The sequence below is a fragment of the Python bivittatus genome, unplaced genomic scaffold (assembly GCF_059951505.1).
Source record: "Python bivittatus isolate LINGU-HERP-01145 unplaced genomic scaffold, Pbiv_v1 ctg000660_np1212, whole genome shotgun sequence".
Lineage (NCBI taxonomy): Eukaryota > Metazoa > Chordata > Lepidosauria > Squamata > Pythonidae > Python > Python bivittatus.
In genome coordinates, this window is record NW_028277092.1 from 161,683 (window position 1) to 179,411 (window position 17,729).

Consider the following 17,729-nt stretch of genomic DNA (forward strand, 5'->3'; position numbering starts at 1 on the left):
CGAAGCCCTGCCTTGCTATAGCCTTCTAGACGAGAACGTGGTTGCAGGTTCCAAGCGCTCCTGCTGGTCTGTGGCCCCTTAAAGAAGCAGCAGAGCAAATCCGAGCCCAGAAGAGCAGGGAACCCTGCATCCGTAGATGGGTGGGGGGTTTACACAAATTCACAAATTATGAGGCGCTTGGGGGTGACCGGGGGGCACCTGGGTTTGCCAAAGGCATCAACTTACTCGGGTCATGGGGAGGTCAGAGTGTTCTTCCCAAACCGGGAGCACAGGGCTTACGTGGCAAATGAGGTTCGGTGCTTTCAAGTGCCTTCAGAAAGATACACCAGGACATGCCCTCCAAACTGCCTTATGCTCCGTTGTGGCACGGGCTGAGCTGCGGTGAACAGGACAGAGAAAACATTGACTCCACGTGGTGCTGCTGTGAAAAAAAGCAAACCCACCACTGGAATCCACAGCCGACAAATCAAAAAGGCGACAGCCAGGATCATGTGGTTGGTCAGTCGGTCAGTCGTTCTGCAAAAGGTCTTTGAGGGGGAGGCCAGGGGCTTCGTGGCAGCAGAGGCGACGCCTCAGCCAGACCCCCTTTGCAGATGCGGAAGGTGGAGCCCTTCCTGGCAAGGCTCCCATCTGTCCCCACCCGGCCACCTGGCATGTGCCTTGGGGGGCATCTGTGCCAGGCAGACCCCTCGTGCAGTGGACAGCTGACAAGCCTCTCCCCAGCGCCCCCACCAGACTCGGCCTTTGTCTCGCGCTCTCTCTCACCTGGGCTGCAGCCTCTGAGGGCCTGGAGGGGCCCCAGGAGGCCAAGCTGACTCCCAGCCAGAGGGGGCTCGCAGACAGCCGGCCCGGCCCGGCCCGGCCCGGCTCGCGGTGCGGCTGCCTCCTGGCCTCGCCCGTCCGGCTGGAGCGTCTGGGCCTGAAGGAAACCCTCCCGGCGAGAGGCCCTCCCGAAAGGCAGGCCCGGGAGGGGGCGACGGCTTCCGAGGCGGCTGGGTTGGGAGCGATCCTGGATGCCCCCTCGGCCCGCTTCGAGACGCGCTCCTCCCGCCGGGCCCGGGGCGCACCCACCGGAGCCCCCCGGCGGCTGCATTGCGGCCGCCCAGGGTGGGAATCTGCTCCCCCGCGCAGCTCAACCGAACTGACGCCGGTTCGATCCCCGAATATTTAATCCCACCCCCGCCTTCGGCCCCCCACAGCGAGGGGCGGGGAGGGGCAGCGCTGGGTGCGCCGCGTCTCCGCTTCTTCCCGGGCGAGTCGACCGAAACGCCCCCCCCCCGCGGGCACGCGCCGCTTCCCCGGTCGCGCTTCTTGCCCCCTCGGCTGGCCCGGTGGGAGGGAAGCCGCCGGCGCTCCGGGCGATGGGGATGGGCGCTGCGCCCCGGAGAGGAGGCACGCGGCTTCTGGATCCGGGCGCCCTTCCCTCCCCAGGAGCGCGATCGCGATGGGCGGAAGCCAGAGCTAGCCCCCCCCCCCCCCCCCCGCGAAGCTCCCGCTCTCGCTCCCGAGCCCGGCTTCGCCCAAGAGCCGCGTCCGGTTCGTCTCCGCCGCGCAGCTGCTGCCCCCGCCCCCCGCCCCGCCGGGCTTCGGCGGCGTTCGTGGCCTCAGACCCGCGGCGGGGGAAAGGGTCGAGCGGCGCCGCTCCGGGCCGCTGCCAATTCCCTCGCGGCCGCCGGCCGGCAGCCCGAAAGGCGGCGGCGTCCCTTCAAAGCAGCGACGTCCTTCTGCGACCTGGCTGTGCCCCGAGGGCCGCGGCAAAGCGAAGCATCTCCCGGGGATTCCTAGCGCAAGGACCGGCTCCGTTCGGCGGGCGGGAAGCAGCACAGCCAGAGCTGCGGACCGGGAAGGCCGGACGGCTGCCGCTCCGCCGCCGGAGACCCTGGCCGGGCGGAGGCCCCGGGAAGAAGCGCTGCGGGTCGAGGGTGGGCGGCCGGGCGGCGGCAGCGCCTTTCTCCCGTCTGGGGAGCCCGAGGACGAAGGGGGGGGGCGGGCGGAGAGGCGGTGCCTTTGTGCCTCTGCTCGGCTGGGTCTGCGTTCCCTTCCTCGGTCCTGACAGCAGCGTCCTGGCAGGAAGTGTCCCAAGTAGGGTAATCTGAGCCTGGCCATTTGTGCCTGGAGGGGGACCTCTGAGCTGACTTGCTGGAGGACCCCTGGTTTGATTTTCTGGCTGCCCACCGTCTTCTCAGGCGTCTTCTCCAAAGACCTGAGTACTCCTCCTCTCCTGCTTCTTCAAAGTCCAACTGTCGCTTGCACAGCGTCACAAGGAATACCACGGCTTGTGGGTGTAGACACACCCTGGTGTGTGAATATCTTTCCCAGGCCTTCATGGCTGCTCTCCCAAGTGCCAGTCTGCGGCACAGTTCGCGACTGCTTGCTCCTTTAACCGCTGGTGGCTGATCCTGAAAGGCAGAAGCTCTCCGCCCCTTCGGGTATTCCCTGTCAATTCGGAGGCTGGTTGTTGTCCTATGACACTTTATGAAAGCTGTTTTTGTTACCAGAGGTAGATTCTGGGAGACCCCAAAAAGTCCACGCAGTCAGCACAGAATTATTTAACAGGTCCCACTGCCAGGCCAGTAGAAGTGGTGATGGTTTCTAGCTGACTTTTAAAGCTTGATCGGTTGCTGATACGCCGTATAATTAATGGAGCCTCCCTTGCCAGAATTCCTCCCTTGCAGGAGGAAACTTGTTATGAAGGCCTGGCTGAAAAGTCTGGAAACCAAACGTTGGGGCAGGCAGCTCACCCGGGGGCTCTTTGGGGTCCTTTCTAATTTCACCTTCCCTGCTGGATCTCTCCCCGCTCTGCAAACGGTGCTCTAAAGAGGAGCGAATGACCTTTGGAAAGAGATCCTGAAAAGGCAAGCTTCCAACTCCATGTCTGTGGAATCTGAAAAGCGTTGCTGGGGGGGGGGCGGGGGGGCGGGGGGGTCCCTCCCTTTAAGCTGCAGGGATTATGCCCCTGGGGTGGAGGGAGGGCAGACTTCATCTCCTTGCGCTCCCTCCCCAAAAGAAAGCCAGCCTTGATGCCTGATGGACTGGGCAGATCTGGGGGTGGGGGAATGAGATGCTCTCCTGTAGGAATCCGCTCTGCACTGAAGAGCAGCCCCCCCGCGCCCCCCCCCCGCGACTGGGAACGCACTGAAAGTGTCATCAGGCCTCCTCCCATCCTCCACACAGCCCCTGGAAACCACTGCTTGGGCTGGTGGGAAAAACAGGCAGAGTGTAATTACGAGGGACTTTGGCCTACCAAAGGGCATCTGAGGAGGATTAAAGGATTATCATTAAAACCCATTTTCTGGAAGCAGGGTTCTTTAGGTGCACTATTTGCAGATCCAGCCCCACCCCCAGTTGTAGATTCATGGGAAATAGATGGCAAACCCATTTTCAGTCTCCTGCATGTAACGGCTACAAAGACAAAAGCCCCCATCTCTCACCCCCCTTTCTCTGGGAGAGCCCCTATCCCCTGAATTTCCCTGGTTAGGGGACTCTTGACACACAGCGACTTCCCACAGCAATTCAGCAGTCATTTTTCCATTTGAAAGACCATTTTATTCCATGATCCTCCCGACAATTTACCATGGATCCCAACAATGTATACTAAGACATTTATTTGCCTTTGAGGTGGGGTGCCAAGGGGCCTGCGAGGGGACGTGTATTAAGGTCCACCCCCATTTCTCACACACCTACCACACCACAATTGCTTTTGTGGGTCTGGGTGAGTCCGAAACAGATCTTGCACGTTTGCGTGAAGCTGACAGACCACAAGGTCTGTTCTGTCCTGATTCATGCTCTTTATGAAAAACAGACTGGTGGCGTGTTTGGAGTTGGCTTTCCAAATGGCTGTGAATCCAGCCATTCCGCTTTAGGATAGCTCTGTGGCTGCTCAGGATGGGGGATGCGCTCAGGCAGCTCCAGCGAGTGACCCTGAAGTGCACGTTAGTGTAAACACCACTCTAGCTGGTCTAGGGCGATAAAGACACTGCTGTGGGCCAGGCATCACTTTCTAGACCCAAACAGACTGCTCTCCCAGCTTCTTGCCTTCAAGGAATGGCGTCTGGCCCTCAGTGTCTCAGGGTCTGGTAACCTCTGGCCCCTCCAAGCTGGCGCCTGTCTGACCTTGGTGGCCTAGAGGTCAGAGGCGCTGATGTCCGGCTTTCCTCTTCTCCCCACCCAGCCTCAGCCCTCTAGGCAGCTGCACAGCCCACACCACTCCTGCCAGGGCCAGGGCCAGGGCCAGGGCCAGGGCCAGGCCCAGCCAAGCCCACACCACGACCGGCAGAGTGGGACAGGAGTGAGGCCCAGGCGGTCCAGCAAGCCTCTGGGCCACGAGGGCCCTGCTAGCTTGGAGTAGCTGTCGCTGTTCGAGAATTGGGGCTCCTTTGGCAGAAAGAGGAGATAAATAAAACCACTTTGTGAAGACGAGGTCCACAAGCCTCCATTAATCCCCAACGTCAGGAAAGGATGTGTATCAGTTGCCACGGCATTCGCACGGTACATCGACCGGCCTTGTTCCTTCCCCCTTCTGGTCACTGACAGCCGGTGATCCAGCGGAGCAAGTCTCCGAAGGAAGGAAGGACGTCTTCTCAGCCACCCCCAGAGCGCAGCTTCTGGGCCTCACCAGCTGACGTCCCCGTTCGCCAAGGGCCGCGAGGGGTGAAAGGGGGCAGAGGCAGCCAGCTGCTCCTCGAGGGACCCGGCCCTGCCAGGCACCCAGCCAGCTCCTGCTCCGCAGGGCTTGCAGGCTGAGGACAGGCGGTGAGCGGGGGCCACCAGATTAAGGCCTAACGATGCCCTAGGCACGGCCCAACAGCGGTGCCCTCGAGGGGTGTCTGGTACCTGACAACAGCTGCAGGCCAAACTTTCGAACTTTACTCACCCACCAGGAGAAGGAAGACTTTTTCAAACAATGAAGACTGAAGTCACACGCCAGGTGAGGGCAGTGATGAAAATCACGGCTGCCCGGATTCCACCGCAGCTTCCTCTCGGCCGTCCTGCCCGCGATGGTGGGGGGGGGCCGGGGGGGGGGTAGAGCAGCCTCTGTGGCTGCGGCTGGCCCTGGGACGGTTCGGGCGGGCGGACGGGGCCGGCGCTGCAGGGCTCCCTGGCGCCCTCGAGCGGATGGTCTCCAGCGCCGGCCGCCCAGTCCGCTTGGGGCGCCTCGCTTGGGACCAGCGGGTGAACCGCCCGGAACCCCGCAGAATCCGAGGCCTTGATCTGCTGTGGGACCGCAGCAAGCGGCTCCCAGGCGCCCCAACCGATCCAATCCTGGCTCTCCGGGGGATCGAGCGGACGAACGTCCAGCGGCGCCCTTCTGCTTAACCCTAGCCCTGCGGGGGCGGAGGGAAAGCGTGGAGCAGCCTCGGTCGGGCAGAGGGAGGGATCCTGGCCTGCCCCGCTTTCCCCAAGAAGATGGGGCTCTCAGGAAGCGAGCGTTTTAGTTCGCATTTTGAGCAGCTTTGCGAGAGTCTCTCCACCCCGGAGACACCTCCCCGCCTTCTGTCGAGCGCTGTTTTACACAGCCCAGTAAGGTAAGAATGTCAGCCCGCCCAGGCAGAGCAGGCAGGAAACACCCAGACAAGCCAATCCTACCCCACTGTAAGGCTACATGAGCAGAATCTTGCAAGTCCGAATGGACACATCCCCCCCCCTTTACCGCCTGGGAAGTCAGGGCGGGTCCTTCCTTCTCTGGCCGTGACTCTGCTGCGGACCCCTTTCTCGCTTATCCGATCGGTCCCCTCGCCCCCCTTCCAAGGTCCCCCTCACATCCCATCACAAAGGACGAACCGATCCGGTCCTAGAGCAGAACTGCCACCTCCGCCCGGGGTTCCCCCCAGAGGGCAGCCAAGGCGCACGGAGGAAGGAAGCCGGGCAAAGGCGCTTCCCTTCGCCTGAGGCGCCCAGCTCTGCCTCCCTGTCCGGGACGCCGTGGCCGAGACGAAGTGCGGACGGGCCGCGTCCCTGGCGGGCTTCCTTTCAGCCCCAGCACGGAGACTTTGCCTGGCCGACCCTTTGGGCAAAGGCTGTCAGAGGCGGAGGCGAAGCGGTCCCCTGCCTGCCCCGACCAGCAGGGGTCCGAGGACTTGCCTCGCGGGGGGAGCGGGGTTGCAGCGGCCGCCTCCGCATCCCTGCTCCGTCCGCGCCCAGGGACCGGCGTCGAGGCCGGCTCGGCTCCCCGACTGGCTTCAGTCGCTGGAAGCCGGGATCGATCGAGGGGCAGCCGGGCTGCCGGCTGCGAACCGGAGCGGCGACGGGGAAGGGCGGGAGCCGGCGGGCCGCCCGGCCAGCGGCGGAGAGAAGCCCCCTTTGGAACGGGCGCGGCTTCAGGGCGGGCGCAAAGGGACCGCGCTCGAAACGAGGCGGGAGCGGGGCGAAAAATCCGGAGGCGCCCGAGCACGCTTCGTGCTCCGGTCGCATCTCCCCCGCCTTAGGGGACGGCGAATGCACTCCGCCCGGCGAAGAGGCGGCCGCGGCGCGAGACGGGCGCCGAGCCTCCCGCGGGACCCCCCGGCCCCGGCCCAACCGGAGCGCTGCCGACGCCCGCCCGAGGACCGTCCGTTGCCCCGCCGCTTCGGGAAAGGAAAAGAGCAGAAGCAGACTTTGGTTAAGTAACCAGGCTTTTAGAAAGTAATATATCATTTTCTAAACATATCAGTGCATACTTCTTATATGAAAATATACACTATTGTATTTCATTCTCAAAGAAAAAAAAGGAAACATTTAAAAACCAAAAGCCAAACACAATATATTAGCCGTTTTTGTAGTTTAAATTTTTTTTAACGCTACACTTTGTTCAGGTTACACTTTTTTGTCTTTTTTTGTCTTTTTTGTAAATGTTTTCTCTCATGCATTGTACACTTTTTGTAGCCTTTGAGAATAAATAAGCTCCATTTTCCCCACATCTCTAAAAACTGCAGCATTTTCAACTAAAGTCATTTTAAATCGTGCAATTTTGTGTTTCTTTGCAACACCCCTTTTTAAAAATGGAAAATATATAATATATATTTATATTTATATATAGATAACTTTTTAAAACTAAAACCCTATACAAACGCCATTTTTTTCAAATTAAAAAAATTATACACAATGTAACTGTCAACAGTACAGATGAACACGAGAAATAAAATTAAAAGCTTTCGAGAAATATATTTATAGAAATACAAACAAGGGGGTTGATTTTATAGATTGTCATTCTTTTGCTTGTCTTTCGAAAATGGGGAGGGAGGGGGAGGGGCTCTCTCCAGTGAAAGGATGGACGGTGGAGACCCCCGATGGACAGCAGCAGAAGGAACAGGGCTGCTCTTCCTCCGTGCCCTCAGCCAGCACGGCCAGCCCGCCAAACCCGAGCGGCTGGACCAGGCAGGACCTTCTCCAGCCGGCCAGCAGCTTCCCCCTTCTCTGGACGCGCTGCTCCCACGGGCCAACCCCAAAGATTTAAAAACCCGTTTTCTGCACCCATGGATAGTGCAGTAAGGCTCTCTCACAGCCGTGCGTAAACTGCATCCCCTCCCCCAAGGGCCACAGGCGGCCCCAAAGGCCTGGGCGCAGCCCTCCCCGGGGAAGGGCCGCTCTGGGTGCCACAGAAGGGGAGTGCGAGACTTCATCACGGTCGTTCGTCGGCTTCAACCAAAAGTCAATGAAGTCCAGCGCAGGTCTTCTGGCCCCGCCCACTCCGGGCACCTGAGCTCGCTTTGGCGTGACGCCCCCTGCCTGGACTCCGAGGCCGAGCCTGGCCCCCAGCAGCGGGAGCAGCTCTGCCCTCCCAGCAGGGAGGAGACAATCCCACACCTAGGCGGGAAGTGTTGTCTGCAAGGTATGGGGGGGACGGAGATGCGGTGGGAGGAGGGTGAACGGGAGAAACAAGCGCACAAGCAAAAGCAGGCATTTCCAACGGCCCCCGAAGGTCGCTGCAGCGCCACCCTCGGCCCCGGGGCTCCGACTCTGCTCCCCCCGCCAAGCCAGCCCAGCAGAATGCGAACGAGCCTCCGGAGCTCAGGCCGCCTGTCGCTTGGAAACTCAAGCCCTCTGGCCACAAATGAAGGCAAACCAGGATGAACCAAAAGCGATGATGTACAAACCAAGATCTGATGCTTCCACCTGGAACTAAACGCCTGTCCTGCGGGGTCTGGCAATTCCCCCTCAGGAGCTTCCAAACAGCCCTTCAACGCAAGATTCCTGAGCGAACGGTGACTCCCCTCTCCTCGTTGAATTCCCCGCAGGGGGACACAGGGTTTGCAAAATGCGGGGGTGGCAGAAGGCAACCCCCCCACTGGCCTTTCACTGGATCAGGGCCCTTTGCCCCAGAGCAGGAGGCGGAGAGGAGTCGGCAGTGCAGTCCAGCCCGTGTCTACTCGGAGGTAAGCCCCACACACCAGCCGGGGAGGTGGAGCCCCCAAGGCCTGCCTTGCACTTGGGGCACTTCTAGCCGAGGCCCCGGGAGTGGAGGTGGGCCCAGGACCCTTCACACATGATACATTTTCCACCTAAAAGTCTGAACTTCAACACGTAGTCAAGGGAACCGGTTAGATTAGAACTGGAAAACGATGCCCCTGATTGCAAGGCAGCGGAAGTTTTAGAAAAATATTTTCTTGTAGAAACACCAATGCGAAATCCCCGCCCTGCTTCCCCTCAGAGGAGAGCAGCTCCTCCAGGAGCTCCGCGACCCTCTCGAGCTGGTCCTGCTGGCCGGGCTGAGGCCAGTGAGAACGGCTCGGCCTGCGCAGGGGCCGCGGCTCGCCTCCCCCCGAAAGTACGGGCTTCCTTCTCCAACGTGGCTGCTTCTCCTCTGCTAGCCCAGGTTTTGCAGACCCGGCTGGTCAATTAGCTAACTAAAATTAAAATTAATGAAGATTTCATCAGACTAAGAGGGGTGACAAGGAGGTGTCTGACAATCACACACAACCCGAAGACAGCCCTGAAGGCATCTTGTAGTGTGAACCCTCTAATGCAGGGTTTCTCAACCGTGGCCGCTTTAAGACGTGTGGACTTCAACTCCCAGAATTCCCCAGCCAGCAGATGCCTGCTGGGGAATTCTGGGAGTTGAAGTCCACACGTCTCAAAGCGGCCAAGGTTGAGAAACCCTGATGTAATGTGTGAAAAGGTGTCCAAAAGGCTCCTCCCAAGCAAATTCTGCACCACCATCCACGGGGCCTCTTCCACCCCTCCAGCACAATGTTTGGGGCAGGCTGCCTTAGAAGGCAGGCCTGCCCCGAGGCAGTCCAAGAAAGGGGGCCCCTCCCCACGATGGCGTCACCGTCCAAAAAAGTCCAATTGCCCCTGCCAACTCCTCGTCTGCCGAAAGTCTCTGGCAGGTGCCCTGCTTGCCTCGAGGCACCGAGTCACGACGGACCCCCTTGTGCTTGAGTGCAACACCTGTCCAGCCCCCCCCCCACGAGGGAGCCAGGATGCGCCTGGATGCTGCCCGTGCACCGGCTGAGAGGAGCAGGGACAGGCACAGCCAAGCGGACCCGGGAGTGGCCTCTGTGGGTTTTGAGGGGTGCGGATGAACTTGAAGCCTCCAAATCTCTTCCAAGGAAAAAACCCTGTGCCCCCGATGATCGAAAGTTTGGAAACAATGGATCCGAGAGTTCACTCTCCTAAAGCTATTGCATTTCTCCAGCCTTCATTGACCTGGATAACCTAATTCCAAAGGTGTGCATTAGAAGCAGGCTGCTTCCCAGCAGTTTTAACCCTTTCTTTCCTGCCTGGCTTAAAGTGATTGCTCGGGAGGAAATCAAGGCTTCATCGTGTGGGCCATCTCCTCTCTTTCGCCACGCTGATACCCAAAGGCACTCTCCTCTCCCAGGTAGGACTAACTGTAGAAACGGCACACGGCAGACCACCATCCGACCGAGCCCGGCCCTCCACCGCCATCCCACCCTGGAAGCCATCTCTGATTCCCTTAATCTCACACAGAGCCAGCGAGTGCCTGAGTCCCTCGATCAGGTTTTGGCTACCACTGAGGGGCTCCTATTTTTTAGTGGCCCTTGGAAGATCCTCAGGGGCCTTTTCGTACTGCATAATGTTGCGAGAACGGATGCCTACAAAATCCTAAAGCTATTTTTCAGGCAGTTGATAATAAGCCCCCTCCCCCTCCCCATGCCTCCCCCTCCCCCCTCCCTCATTTGCCACCGCCCTCCCTCCATCACACGCGCCGGGGAGCCGAGAGCCCCCCTGCAGGAAAGAGGGGGCCATGCTGGGGGCAGTTACGTGGCCCAGGCGTCCAAGCGCATGCGTTTGATGGAGGGGTTGTCCCCCTCGGCCTCGGCGCTGGGTCTCAGGAGCCCGAGAGAGGAGCTGAAGTCGGCCCGGGACGGGTCTTCCCTCTCGTTGCCCTCGTAGGAGCTGGCATTGCTGCTGAGACTGTCGACGGGCGAGCGTCCGCTGGGCTCGTGGCGGGCTTGATGGGGGAAAGAGGAGAGTGGGGTGGCACTGTTGCGCTCCCGGTTGGGCGAGACAGGCTCCGACTTGATGCTGATGCCGGGGTTGGTGTTGACGGTCAGGGTGGCAGCGGGAGTGGTGGCGGCAGCGTGGGACAGGTGGCTCCCTTGTCTGGGCAGAGAAAGGAGACGGAGGTGAGGGCAGAAACCTCGCCAGCCGGGGGATGGCGAAGAGGGCGGGCCCGTCTCCAAGACCGCCTCTTTTCCACCCATTTCTCCCACCGCCCAAAGACCCCCACGGCCACACAGGCCCGTTTGAATATCTGCGCTAAACATACTCCACTAATTCATGTGTAAAACGAGAAGAGCTTCCAGGGAAACAAACTGAAAGGGAAACATAAAAAAAAAAAAATCCTAGGCAAATAACATTGCTCGTTTAGCCGTCGAAAGCAGATTCCGCACTCCGCTTGCCGACGGGTCAAGACGCTCTCGGAAACAGGTGGGGGCTGTGGGTTGTCCCCCTGCTCGGCCCTGTCCGTCCTCAGGGATCCTCCGGACAAGGACCGGCTGCGCCCACGGCGGGCGGCTGCTGGCCATTTCACGTGGCTTTTTCTTGATAACAGCACGGAAGGAGGCGCTTTGTCCTCTCTTTGACAAAGCACTCTTTAAAAGGCACGCTGAAGGGCCGAATATAGAGTTTATGCCATGCCTGCCTTCAAGGGAAAAAGAGCCTTCAGACAGCTCAGAAATCCAGTCAAACTGCTAAGAAGAGAACAGTAATAAATAAGTAATATTTAAGGTTGTTCTTGTAAGTTACGGTTTTAATGCGAGCTTTCTTACAGCAGCCTGTATCTTGGACTCAGCTAGGTGGCAGCACCAGGCCAGCTCGGGCTGGTTTTGAGAAGCTAAGCAGGGTCAGATATGGAATGTGTTTGGATGAGAGGCCACCAGGAAAAAACGGGAGGGAGTTAGCCTGGAAGGCAAATAAAATTCTGTTGCCAAGGAAACCGCACGGACGAGTGGTTTAAATATTGTCCAAGGGCTGGAGGCCTGGGGGGGAGATCCAGGTTCAAACCCACTCGCTCCTTCGTGAAGAGAGACCCCCACAGAGGCTGCTTTGGGTTCCCAGGTAAACCTGACCGATGATCATGGTGACTGCGGTGTTCAAGTGCCCCGTCTTTTGGCCCAGGCTGTGTGCAGCTCCGTTTCCCCGGCCGTGGCGCTGAGGTGGGTGAGCAGGAAGCCAAGCTTGGGGGGCCCTGTGGAGTGGCCCTGCCAGGACAGAGCCAGGCGGCTCAGAACTTCTGCCAAGGGCTGCGAGTGCGGGAAGCCAGGCTGAGGCTGACAGGCGGGTCAATCCCAAGCCCCCGCGTCTGCTGCTCCACCGTGGACCCTTCCCCGTCACGGACACCCCAACCGCAGCCCTGCAAGTGGCCGTGAGCATCTGCACTGATCTTTCCCCTCCGTACAGATACCCGGGAGTCAAAAGCCGGCGGTTTTAGCCCACTTCAGAGAAACGAGAAGCCTCTGCGAACAGAGATGCGCTGGGAAAAGTGAAGGAAGCAGAATTCTGCACCGGGCCCAGGCCAGCCCCCTTTCTCTCCCAGTACAGCCCCTCCCAAGAGCTGCCCCAAGAAACATCTATTTCCATGGGCTTTTGCAATCCTTCAGAGAGATGATCTAGCAACCCGTCTCCCCCCGCCCAGCTCCACAGCTAAAAATAGCCAAGGCAGGCATGTTGGCTGCGCAAAATATTCCAAAACCCCATTCAAGGCAGCCCCCGAAAATAAACATCTGCCCCCCCCGACGAAGGCCGAGACCCTCCGGGCCCCGGAAGGGCTGGGCACTCACATTAAGCTGCTGAGGGAGACCGGGATCTGCTGCGGCGGCGGCGGCTGCTGCTGCCAGGCCGAGAGGCTGCCCAGAGACAGGCCGGTAGGCGAGCCGAACGCTGGGAGGGAGGAGAGCTCCGCGCTGCTCAGCTGGTAGTCTGAAAGGAAGCCGGACAGGTCAGGCCGGGCGCTCCCGCTCTGCGGCCCACGCCCCGGCCCCGCGCGGCTTGGCCACACAACATGCTCCGCGTGGAGCCGCCTTGAAGACCCCCCAGAAATTTCAGCTGGTCCAGAATGCAGCGGCATGGGCACGGGCGACACCCGTGGTCGCTTGCTTCCGGGTGCAGCTCAGGGTGCTGGTCAGTACCCGTGAAGCCCTTCATGGCAGGGTTGGCATGCTCCAGGCGCCTTCGATTGAACAGTGCCATCCATGGGGACCCTGGAAGTGCGCCTTTTCTGCCACAGGGCCTGCAGTCTGAAGGTTCACGTGCTCCTCTTGCCTTCAACAACAGGGTTCTGCTCCCCTGGTCCGAAGTCCCCTTCTCTACAGCAGTGTTTCTCAACCTCGGCAACTTTGAGATGGGTGGACTTCAACTCCCAGAATTCCCCAGCCAGCCATGCTCTTTCCCCATGCTGGCTGGGGAATTCTGGGAGTTGAAGTCCACCCATCTCAAAGTTGCCGAGGTTGAGAAACACTGCTGTAGATAGTTCTCAAAACGACAGGCCACTAGATGGCACCCTCTGCACCCTCTTGGCCTCCCTCCTGCAGCCGCCCGTGGGCGCCGGAGGAGCTGCGCCCTGCTGGATCTGGCCTGGGCTCCACCGTATCAAAGCAAAGCAGCAGGAGACGCCGGACTCCCTTTTCAGAAAGAGGAAGCTGTATTTTCCAAATCCCGCTAGAAGGCCCTGGACTCTCGGCCACAGCCACCGTCCGAGCTGCCTAGTCCCTTCAGGGCTAGTGGGCGGGCTCCACCAAAGGTGTTTTTGAAATATTAGCTGCAAATTGGTCAGCCCGGGACACTCTTAAAATCCATATACTGCAATTAAGCATACTGCTGTACGTATATGTTTATGTATATAATCTTTTTATATAGTATGATTTTTTTTAGTTAATTTAATGTGGATATTTATATTTTTTACTGTTTTTGATGTTTGGTTTTAATTGTGAACTGCCCAGAGTCACCCTCTCTGGGGGAGATGGGTGGCATGTAAATTTAATAAAATAAAATAAAATAAAATAAAATAAAATAAAATAATTACTGTGTTTAGAGCGCCATACAGGCTGGCATTCTTTCGGAGAGCCCGTCTGGGGCCACGAAAAGAGAAATCTATTGCTTCTTTAATACAAAGCAAGCCTGGGCCAGTTATCAAGAAATAAAAGAGTATTGGGGCTGGAAGCTCTACAGAGAGAGGCCCCCGCTCGAAATAGGGAGGAATTTATTTTTCTCCTGCCTGAGAGAGCCCTTAAGCCGTGGAACAGCCTCCCTGCTGAAGCTGTGGGTGGGTGGGGGCAACCCCGGAGGTTTCCAAGACAAGACTGGTCCGCCATTGGTCCAGGGCGGTCTGAGGATCCTGCAGTGGGCAGGGGCTGGACTAGAGGACCTCCAAGGTCCCTTCCCACCTTATGGTTCTACCGGGTGTCACAGAGGCAACTGTAGCTCAGTAGCTGCCCACTGTGCCCCCTTCAGAAAAGAGGCGCCCTTTTGGTGGAAACCGGGATGCAGCAGGACGCCACAGGGGAACCACGCCAACCACGGAAGTCCCAGGCCCGTGGGCTGGGCTGCCTCTCCTCGAAGCGCGTGCTTGAGGCAGGGCGAGGCAGCGCGGAACCGTCCCAGCAGAAATCTGGGAGGGCTCTAAGGAACCCAGAGTCCGTGCCGCCCTTTCTGCGTGAAGAATACGTTCCCCCAAGCCACCACCAAAAGAGGAAAAGAGGCTGTGATGGGGAAAGAAGGGAGTTTGGGCCTGTTTTTCTGCATAACTAATTTTTCGCACTGTGTTACACACCCAGCCTGCTATGGGGTGGGGAAGACTCTCTGGGCCGCAGACCTGTCATCACTTTACATGAATTTCGACACCCAAAGTTTCTTTCCACCACCTTGAAACTTCTGGACAGCAGAAGCCCAGCCTGAGACTTTCTTTTCTTTGGCGGAGCTTCCACCAGGGGAGGGGAGAGGTCCCAGCCAAGGGGACGAGGATTCAAGGAGGCAGGAAGCCCACCCTTCTCTCGAGAAGCCGCCATCTCTAAGCCAGCGTCCCTTGAGGCAGTTCCGTGAGATTGTTTCTCTGGGTTGGACGCGAACACAAAGCCGTTGGGATATTTGGCGGGGCTCTTGCTTGAGTCGTCCCACCCCACCCCCTTCTCGTCTGGGGAGTCTGCAGTTTCTGCCCCCATCTGTCAAAACCAAGCGGAGCCCGAGCTGGGAATTCACGTCTCCTTCCTGACTGACAGCCGCAAGAAGATGACAGCTCTGCAGCAGAAGCGCCGCCGGAGGGGCAGAGACCTAGCCTTAGGGGCCCCCTCAGCTTCCGGAGGCTCGCGCTGCCAGCCTTGCCCCCTTAAGGGGCAGAGGGCAAGGCCCCAGCAGCCAGAGGGGGGTGAGTTGCTGCTCTGGCCGGCAGAGGCTCCTTCCTAACCCCTCCAGTCTGCTGACCAGGGTGGGGACTGGAGCGGTGAGCAGGTGGGACTGCCTTGTGAAACCCCGCAGAATGAAGCCGTGAACGCAGACAACGCCGAGCCACCCGGGCAGGCCACTGCCTACCCAAGCGCTCAGCGGGCAGGGAGGGAGCGAGATGTTCACACTCAGGAACACAAGTGACTCACGCCTGGGAAAGGCGTTTCTCGCGCCAGGTGGCCAGGGAAGCCACAGTCTCTTGGCTGAGCCCGTGCCTTCCCAGCCAGCTGCGAAGCTATTCTCCACCCCACCCCTCAAGAAGAACAGCCCCTTACTCCCTTTTCTTTCTCTTGCCTGCTCCGAAAGGCAGCCTCATCCGGAGCCGCGTGGCCCTTGCGGGTGGGTGCTTTCTCAGGCCCTTGTGATGCCCCACAACTGACCCGTGGTTTCTGCAGAAAGACCCAGCCCTGGATCCCAGCCCTGCATCCTCAAATCGCTCCCAGGATGGAGGGGGACAGAAAGTTCACTGGGTGGGGGGATCGTTGCAAGGCAAAGTGGCCTTGCAGATGCTTAAGGCACCTGCTTCAGCCCCTCCCCTTCCGAAACCAAGTCCTCCACTGCTTGCTTCTACAGCGCAGCCTTTGAATGGCCAGAAGCCGCAAGACCTGCAATCCTATGAGAGGGTCCCTGAATCACACTATTACTGATCCAGGGTGAGGCTCTTCAGCTACAATTTTTCAATCAGAAAGCAGCCATCTCTGCTTTTCGAAAAGAGGTTCTGCTACATGTGCTCCAACCACTGTTTGGAAGTCCTAATTCCTAGAGAAAATTGGCCACTGAAGCCAAGAGAGAGAGGGACAGAGAGAGTGAATTCAGATGTTCTGAGAAAGGGTGCTGGGTTCTTGATTCCAAGTTCAAGTGCTTACAACGCCTCCTGTTCTTCTTATGCCCCTTCACGCAGACCCTGTCTTACAGATGCCTACCAGGCCAGAAGACTGGAGGAGAGCAGATCTCCCTGTTTTTGATTTCTACTAAGCCACCAAGAGTCAAACTGATTGTTATCTTCCAAAAGGGGACAAAGGGAACTGCAGACCCCTCTGGCTGATCCTGATCCCTGCTAAGATTCTAGAGCAGATCGTAAAGAGACTGACTGGAAAACAATGCAGTGATCACCAGATTTCAGCTTGCCAGACAAATCTTATTTCATGTTTTTCTTAGGTAACCTTAATAGATTGTGGGAAGGCTGTAGACATAATATGGCTTGGGGCGCTCAAGCAGAGGCCGGGCAGCCCCTGGGCACAGATGCTTTAGTATGGGCTTGGTGATTCTGCTTCTGACTCAATGGCTGACACATTACACCAGTCTCCTCCCTTTTCCCAGACAGGTGGTCTTACCTGTGTTGTACGCCGTGGGCATCGCTGAGAAGGGCAGCCCCTGTGTCAGCAGGCTGGGCGTGGCCACCGAAACAACAGGCGTGGTCAAAGAGTGTGTGGCTTGAGACACCACGAGTCTTTGGGCATTCTGCTGGGAGGGAGAGAAAGAGAGAGAGAAGGGAATGAGACAGGGAAGCCAAAGGAGCAGGGAGAAGTTGGACACCTGGACACATTGCTGTTGCAATGACAGGGCTCTCTGACGATGGGCACCGTGGGGAAGGGGGCAAGTTCTTCACCTCTGAGCCTCAGGCCAAGGAAAGGAAGGGACAGCCGGTCTTTGTGGCTCCTCCACGCCGTTCTCCCTAATTGGCCTATTCTGCAGATGGAGGTATCTCTGCCCCTTAATGCTCCACCCTAACCCCCAGGGGGCCTGTGAGCCACGGCTGAGGGGGCAGGGGGCAGGTGTCAGGCTTCACACAAGGACACGGCAGCAAATCTTGGCTCTCCAGACACTTCACCCCTTATTCAGCACTTGGCTGACCTGGCGGAAGGCTCACTGACACGAACAGCCAGAGCAGGCTCCTTACTGCAGACAAAATGAAGCCATAAACACAACAGCCGATCGTCCTCTGCGGTGCAAAGTCACCAGAGCCCTTATGGATTTGGGCGCTGTCTGTAACCCCTCAACTTTTTCCTGCTGATGGAGGCTTGGTGGTTCACCATGGCCCTGGGTGGCTCAGGTGTGTTGGCAAAACGGCCCTCTCTCACCTGGGCCCCAGTTGCTGCCTTGCCAGCTCAGTCCCACGTGGTGCCAACCCCGCTAACCACAAAGCTCCCTGGGCACCTCCCAGGGCTGTTCTGGAGATGAGAAAGGAGGGATCGCGCATGCTGTGCAGAGCTCTATGACAATGCAAAACACATTGCTGGCTGGGCTCTCATCATATGCTAAACCCAAAAGCTGGACTAACGGAACGTAATGCCCAAGCAGTTAGCCACATTCTGGCTGGTTCCCACCTCCTGCTAGAAGAATGGCAGGATCCTGACGTGCCGACCCAAATGTCTACGCCCGTTTCAGCCTAGCCTGGCACGTTGGGCAAACCCAGCTAAGAAGATGAAGGGTACACCCCACCCATGAGCAGCGGGGTGTGTGTGTGTGTGTGTGCGTGTGTGTGTGTGTGACTTTCAACACCGGGACAGAACTGCCACCCTCCTCCCCCTCCTCACGTCCAGAAGCGCATCCCAGGCTGCCCCCTCCCTGGATCGCTCCTCGACCCACAGAGTTGCTTTCCTCTGCTCGTCCTCCATACCAAAGCCCCACAACTGAGAGGTGGGGCAGGGGTAGGGCCTGGGGAGGGAAGGAGAGGGGAGATCCAGGCCCAACAACCTCAACCACGGAAGTGTTCTTGCTTCAGTGATTACACTGGAGAAAGGCCTGAGTGACCGAAGGGAGGCCGAGATGCCTAAAATGCTCTCATTTATCCCCCGTGGCACGAAACATACTCTTATTTCAAATTGTTTATGCAGCCACAGAATGCT

General features: G+C 58.5%; 1 protein-coding gene across 9 annotated transcripts in view; it reads right to left on the reverse strand.

Annotated features, from left to right (window-relative positions):
* Positions 1 to 6,593: 6,593 nt before the first annotated feature.
* MEF2D (myocyte enhancer factor 2D) overlaps positions 6,594 to 17,729 on the reverse strand; it is a 97,157-nt gene continuing 86,021 nt past the window's right edge. For 6 of the 9 annotated variants that reach the window (XM_088151089.1, XM_088151092.1, XM_088151082.1 and 3 more), the window contains 3 exons: positions 16,215 to 16,344; positions 12,225 to 12,363; positions 6,594 to 10,545 (listed from right to left, as the gene is read on the reverse strand). In XM_088151089.1, the coding sequence (XP_088007215.1) occupies positions 10,200 to 10,545; positions 12,225 to 12,363; positions 16,215 to 16,344 (615 nt within the window). In that variant the 3' untranslated portion in view covers positions 6,594 to 10,199. The remainder of the gene's footprint in view (positions 10,546 to 12,224; positions 12,364 to 16,214; positions 16,345 to 17,729) is intronic. The other 3 variants (XM_088151090.1, XM_088151091.1, XM_088151086.1) reach the window with 1 other exon arrangement.